The sequence below is a fragment of the Aplysia californica genome, unplaced genomic scaffold (assembly GCF_000002075.1).
Source record: "Aplysia californica isolate F4 #8 unplaced genomic scaffold, AplCal3.0 scaffold01062, whole genome shotgun sequence".
Taxonomy (NCBI): domain Eukaryota; kingdom Metazoa; phylum Mollusca; class Gastropoda; order Aplysiida; family Aplysiidae; genus Aplysia; species Aplysia californica.
Window position 1 is genome coordinate 39648 of NW_004798332.1, and position 7604 is coordinate 47251.

Here is a 7604-nt window from a genome sequence, read left to right on the forward strand (position 1 = left end):
CACCGCCGGACCTCCGTGGCGGGGCACCTCTGCAGCCAGTGCTCCAAATCTTGGGGCTCATCGTTGCACAAAGGACAGTTTGGGTCCGATGTTTTTGTCTCTTCTATTTTTGTAGGCCGCAGCCCAGAGAAGTGACCGGTCCTGATTTTTGCCAGTTGGTCACTGCAGGACTTAATTTGAGTCTCTCGTTTTAAGGAAATTGCCTTGTATATTTCCTTCGTCCGCGTGTGGGATATTGGAGGTTTTTTTGTGATGAGTTTTGTCGAAGAGGAAAATCATAAAAAGCCTCAACGGTACCCCAGAGACAAACTCGCCAAATGAAGCAATGTCACACTATGGGCGACTGGTGACATCAAGCATAAGGCGGACACATTCGCAGACCACTACGCGAACGTCTGCATTCTAAACATGTTGAAAGAAGACAGAGCCAAAAACCGGCAACTCAAACAACGACTGAAATGCTTACAGAACAACCTAAGGGCAGACCAGCCCGATTTCACTGAGGAATGCCATTGCAAAGATGAAGTCACGTGGATCACCCGGACCACACAACATCCTTCCGTCCTTCCTCAAAAACCTGGTCCCAAAGCGCTGGAGAAACTGCTCTCCATCTTCAACATGTCATTTCGCTCAGCAGATGTCCCACAAGTCTGGAAAGACGCCATCTTTGTCCCCCTCCTCAAGACTGCCAAACCAGCATCGGAACTAACGTCGTTTAGACCGATAAGCCTCTTATCCTGTGCCATCAAAGTTATGGAGAGAATGGTATCTGAACGACTGTACTGTACGACATAGCCGAGCGGACCGGCTGGTTCTCCGAACTGCAGGCTGGTTTCAGGAAGGGAAAAGGTGTGGCAGACCAAGTTCTGAGAATTACCTACATTTCCGACGGCTTCCAAAAGGAGAAATCGGTACTCATGCTCGATTTTTCAAAGGCATACGACACGGTCTGACGAGAACGCCTACTCCACATCTTCCTAGACAGAGGTATCCCAGATAAATACGTTTTATGGCTGAATGACTTCCCTCAAAATCGTCAAGCTAGAGTCCGATTCAACGGAATACTGAGTAAGAACAGGAAAATGATCCAAGGCCTCCCACAGGGTTCCGTCCTGGCACCCATCCTCTTCCTCTTTTATATCGACGAACTGGCGAAACTACTTCCAGATGATCTCATAATTTCACTCTACGCTGACAACACGACGTCTCGATCCTCGCTTCATCACGCACGGCACGAGACGCTGAAAGTCTGTAGTTGTTGTTGTTGTTGTTGTTGTTGTTGTTGTTATTATTATTGTTGTTATTTCAGACGTCCTGCCATCCGATTTTATTTTGCCAACAAATATACTCACAAGCTTTGGTGTGCGTCGCCAGTGAGAGAGCGGTAGAGGAGAGCGTTGTGGGTAGACAGGCCCAGTCCTTTGGCCACTTTGTCCGCAGTCACGCCCGACGGCGGGAGAAGTATCACCTGGTCCAGAGATTTCCACTGAGGAGCTGGGGAGAGAGAGAGAGAGAGGGGGGGGGGGAGTTGTTTTAAAAAAGTTTTTGTAAGAGCTTTACGGCTCTTGCAACACAACGAGGTCATATACGTGCCGAAGAATAGATGTGTTACAAGAGAGTAACATTCATAAAAAAAGGAGGAGAGATAAATATGATAGATTTTTTATAGGAAAGAAGAAGCAAACCACACCAGAGCACCTGCCAACCATCCACTTGGGGAGAGAGGGAGGGAGGGGGAGAGAGAGAGAGAGAGAGAGAGAGAGAGAGAGAGAGAGAGAGAGAGAGAGAGAGCGAGAGAGCGAGAGCGAGAGCGAGAGAGAGAGAGAGAGAGAGAGAGAAAGAGAGAGAGAAAGGGGGAGGAGGGGTCGAGCAGTTAATGTCTGGTCATAGGTAATCAAAAGACATGTGCTTTTTATGCCTAGTGATACTTTTTGTGTATTTCGTTATCCTTGTCACAACTGGACTGACATGTCGCTACCTCAGAATAATTGTACACGTTCTATCTGCTGAATACCCAGTTTTGAGAATGTTGACGTCAAAACTTTTGAGTTTCACAATTATGTCACACTTTTTCGAATGCAGTTCTTTGAATATCTTGATAATCTCTCCTAATACTCTTACGCATGTGTTTTCTGACCTCATGGTCTTGGCAATTCAAAGCGGCCAAAGGTGTCAGATAGAACTTTAAATTCTGAGGTAGAGGGAATTGTGACTGTGGTTTAGCTGTTAGGCGCTTCGCCATCGCATGCAGAAAACTAGAGAAGTTTTTATCGAGTATATTTTTTATATTTCTGCTGAGACATTGTATCCCTCTTGGCCCGGGTTGGCCCTGACAGACAGGATCATAGCACACCTCCTAAATGGTAGAATTGTGTCGGTCGGGTCGTAAAACAAACAGAGCGTATGTCCAATAAGACCAGGCACGACAAGATACGTGGTGGCATTATAGGAGTAATAGTAAAAACCAAAGATTATTCCCAATACTAAGAGTGTAACGACAAACATACCAACTTACTAAAATAATTTGGATGATGGAAAGCTAAGGCTTTTTTCCAGCTTCTATAGCCAGCATGCTTGGTTTGAGTCAAAGAAGTTGAAAGGTGCTAGGAATATTGTAGATCCAGGCTTTACAATATTATATGTTGGTCGTTACAAGAAGACCAAAGAAAAATAAATATATTAATTCCAACACTAAGAGTGTAACCACAAACATATGTGAGGCGGCGTGGTGGAATCAGGCTCTCGTCAAAATAATCAAAGTGGAGAAACTTGCATTTCTCCGCAGGTTTGTGAATTTTTATCAAATTTTTGTTTTTTGGCTCAACGCCTTTCATGCCCATTTGAGAACTCAATTCTCTGTGGATTTTTCTGAAAAGCGTTGATTAAAGGCACAAAAGTGTAAATTTTCAGTTACCACGGACTCTTAAGCTAAGGAAATAACTAATCTTTGGCGGCCATTTACTCACTAATTTTACCTCTGAAAACAGGTGACCCCCACCTCCTTCTTTCGCAAATATCTCGGCTTGTGTTCAAGGTAAATGTATATTTTTAAACCAAATAAAGACAAGTGAATGAGCTTAAGATGATGACAATAACTCTACATGCCTAAAAATTGACGAGAGCCTGATTCCACCATGCTGCCTCACATATTAACTTTCTGAAAAAATTAGGCTGATGGAGAAATGAGGCCTTTTCCAGCTTCTATGATAACTATTATGCATGGTAAGAGATTAGGAGGTTAAACGCTGCAAGTAAAATTGCAGGCACAGGGTGTATGATAAATTGATGTGTTGGTCGTTACAACTAGATATGAAAAAGAAATATATCAAATTATTTTTAACACTAAGAATGTAACGACCGACATATCAACTTACCCCCCCAAAAAAAGAAAAAAAAGAAAGGATAATGGAGAAACAAGGCTTTTTCTAGTTTGTGTGAGAGTTATTATTCTTGGTTAGATTTTAGGAGGTCCAACGATGCTATTAAAATTGCAGGCCCAGGGTGAATAACAAAATTATGTGTAGGTTTTTACACTTTGACATATTAAAAAGAAATAAATTATTTCCGACACTAATGGTGCAATGATCGACATTTCAACTTATTAAAGAAATTTGGATGATGGAGAAATGTGAGTATTTTCAGCTTCTATGATAACGACTATGCTTGGTTAGAATCTAAGGAAATTGGTCAGAATCTAGGAGATTCAACACAGCTAGTAAAATTACAGGCCCAGGGTGCTTAACAAAATTTTGCTTGGTAACACGGCCAGAGGACAGCCAAGAAAGATATAGTGAGACTCTGATACCAGACATGATCTCTCTAAGCCAAGCCTTCCGACATGCAGGCAACAAACAGAAGTTTCTTTTTTTCCTGTAACAGAGTATCATCATTATGAATGGCAGATTTCAAACGGCCGTCGGCAACCATGATTCGCCATTCATTTATCCTCTTTTGGATGTTTTTTTTAACAAACAACAACAACAACAACGACAACAACAACAACACAACAACAACAGAAAAAACGGATTATTTGGGCAGTTCAACCGGTGACAGACCGTACAACAATGACAATGACAATGACAATCATTATTCATCTCGCAGGGAGAAATTTGTCTTGGTCGTTAACAATGGCAGTAGACGTTACAAAAGTTAGACTTAAAAAACGCACAACAAGACAGGACATTAGGCCAAGTAAATACATGTCTCACGGGCTGGGACAACCCGCTCCGTAAAACATTCATTCTCTCTCTCTCTCTCTCTCTCTCTCTCTCTCTCTCTCTCTCTCTCTCTCTTTCTGTTTCATTTGTAGCACTGGGTGTTCAGTAACCTCACTGCAGTTGGTACGAATGAATTTCTATATCTGTCTGTTCTTGCTTTTTTGGAAATGTATCATTTACTGCGGGTCGATAGTTGAAATTCCGATGTCAGTGGGTGGCTATGGTCATTAAACATTATTTCCGCCTTTTTTTTAGAACGTTTGTCTTGTGCAGATATTCAAAGTTACCTAGGACTCTACCAATTGTTCTTGATGCCTTTCTTATCAACTTGTTTATTTTTATAATGTGCTGCTTTCCTAGATTGCTACCATAGCAAGTGATACCAATATTTATCAAAGTTTCTATTGTGGTGGTGTAGAAAATCTGAAGGATGGGTGGATTCAGATTGAAAGACTTTAGTTTCCTCAGAAAGTACAGCCTCTGATTTACCTTTTTAACGGTATTGTTTACGTGGTTTTGCCATGTAAATTTGTTGTCTATTTTGAGGCCAAGATATTTGTATGAATCCGTGATTTCAATAGTTTCTTGTTCAATTACGAGTGGTGGGATTGTTGGTTTTTCTCTTCTAAAATAAAAAATCATTTCCTTTGTTTTTGAGAGGTTCGCTTTTAGAAAAAACCTACATATGTCTTCGAAATACTCTTTTTCATCAAGGTTTATTAATCCAATAATAGCAGAGTCATCTGCAAACTTAATTAAGCGTGTTGTTTTATATATACTTCTATGATCGTTGGTATATATAGTATACAAAACTGGTGACAAAACACACCCCTGAGGACTGCCGGTGTTACAAAGAATGGTGTCAGATTTTGTGTTGTTTAGCTTCACATATATTGTGGTCTGCCTGTCAAAAATTCCAGGACCCATGCTGCGATATGATGACTAACTCTCCGTCTTAGAAGTTTTTCAATGACGATATGCGGTTGAATTTAATTAAATGCTGAGGAAAAATCTACAAAAGTACCCTCGTATAGATCTACGTTTTCGATGCTTCAAGGTGTTTCAGTATAGAGTCACAAAAAACAAGTACAGCATCTTCTACGTTCCTCTCTTGTTTGTATGCAAACTGGAATGGGTCTAGATTTCCATGAACACAACCTAATATTAGAGAGGATCAATTTTTCAAGGCACTTGAAAGCAATGGATGTAAGAGCGACTGGTCTTAAGTCATTTAATTCATATATTTTAGGCTTTTTTGGAAAAGGTATTACCTCCGATGTTTTCCATATTGTAGGAATGTAGTTTTTGTGTAAAGTCAGGTTAAAAATGAAGGTAAATATCTATAACAATGGCAGTTGCTCACAACAAGTTCTTAACACTCTCCCTTTCACTCCGTCTGGACCACAGGCTTTGTTTATGTTTACACTTTGGAATTTCTTTTTAACACTCCGCTCACTGAGCTCAACACACTCCTCCTTGCTCAGCTCGTCTCTTAGCCTCTGTTTAAGATCACGCTGCTCATTCTCAAAATCAAAACTGTCGAAACGACAATAAAAGTTGTTTAGCTCATTTACATAGTCTCTTTCATTTTTTACTTGCACACTCTCTCCTGCTGCAGTATAACCCGTTATTTTTTTCAAAGAGGACCACATATTTCTCATACTATTTGTCTGAAATTCGCTCTCAATTCTAGTTTTTTACCTTTGTTTACAATGAACAATCTTTCTTTTATTTTTTTTAGATATCAAGTACATTTCATTTATGTTATTACTTCTAAAGGCTTTCCGTTTTTCTTTTATAAGATCTTTCAGTTCTTTCGTTACCCATGGCTATTATTTGGATAGTACGTAAGGGTTTTATAAATAGTAACAGTTTCTTCACAAAACCTAATGTAAGCACAAATGGTTTCGGTAAGTTCGTCAAGGTCCTTGCAGGTGTCTTTGAACATGTCCCAGTCTGTAGAGTCGAAGCATCCCCGTAGCTGCTCGGTCGTGTCGTCTGTCCATGATGGTATCGTCCTGGTTGTTGGTTTCTTTGTCTTGAGCAGGGGGTGGTACTTTGGGATCAGAAGGATGTTATTGTGATCTGAGTCCAGCGGTGGAAGGGGGAGAGACTTGTAGCCGTCCTTGACGTTGCCAAAACACAGGTCGATGGTCTTTTGTAACCTTGTGGCGCACGTAACATATTGGTGGAAGTGGGGAAGTAACGAGTCGAGACGGCAATGGTTAAAGTCACCAAAAGTCAGGGTGACAGCATCCGGTGACTGTAACTGTTGCCTGTGAATGCGAGACGCTAGGATCTCAACAGCCTCGCTCTCCGTGCCTTGGGGTGGGATGTAGACACCGTTGATGATGACACCAGTAAACTCCCTGGGCAGGTAGAAAGGCCTCACGTTGACAGTAAGGAGTTCAATGTTGGGGGTGCATAGTGTTTCTTTAAGAGTGATGTTGTTACGGTGTTCCCAGCGGTGGTTAACATAGAAGCACACGCCGCCACCTTTGGTCTTTCCGGCAGCAGGGGTTCGTTCGCAGCGAAAAATGTGAAAGTCGTCCATGTGTGCTGTTGAGTCGGCCATCGTTGATTCAAACCATGTCTCGGTGAACGCAAGAAACGAAGCGTCACGCTATTCTTTAAAATGTCGACAGCATGTTGACAGTTCTTCTAATTTCTTGTTTAAAGATCTAGTGTTGCCAAACACAATAGCTGGTACAAAGGGTCAGGCTTTCCTACGCTTGTTTTTTCCCTAGATCCCTCCTTTCCTCCCTCTCTTCCGTTTCTGTTGTTGCGGGAAGTCGTACTGAGCATGGTGACAAAAACTCAGGCACTGGGGGCGGAGGTTTAATAACATGGCTAGGCTATACGTAATGGAGGAAAATCTCGAGTAGTTTGGTAAAGGTCTTATTTCACCGAAAAATGTCAAAAAAATTATACATAAAAAAATGCACTTAAAAGTCCGAACACAGCACTGCACCTCCATGGTGGAATAAGGAAAGTTTCAGACACACAGTCCAAACAGAAACAGTAAAAGAGCTCCAAAACAAGCAGAGCCGATGTAAACACGACCTTGTCGCCACAGGAGCAGCGCCAAAAAATGGTATCGCTTCTTACATAACGTAATATCTCCAATGAAAGAGGCGCGAAACATAAGCACCACCAAAAACCTACCGTGTGGAACTTACCGTGGTTTTTATTGAACGCCAGAGCGAGACCTGGAACCTGAGTTTGATCCTTGCCCAGTGTGACGTCACCTGGCCTGAAAAATATTTTTTTGTAAATGGGTTGTTTTTTTCTCCTATTGTCGAAAGGCAGGTAAATAGATGGATAGAAATACAGGTGGCAAGTAATTATACAGCAGATACGTAGATATATAAATATGGACAGACAGAG

The 7604-nt window shown here is 41.5% G+C and overlaps 1 protein-coding gene across 1 annotated transcript in view; it reads right to left on the bottom strand.

Annotated features, from left to right (window-relative positions):
* LOC101861012 overlaps positions 1-7604 on the bottom strand; it is a gene marked incomplete in the record, with an annotated part of 21979 nt that overhangs the window by 2294 nt on the left and 12081 nt on the right. Inside the window, 2 exon segments of the mRNA XM_005111461.3 lie at positions 1353-1494; positions 7397-7470. Of these exon segments, the coding sequence (XP_005111518.2) occupies positions 1353-1494; positions 7397-7470 (216 nt within the window).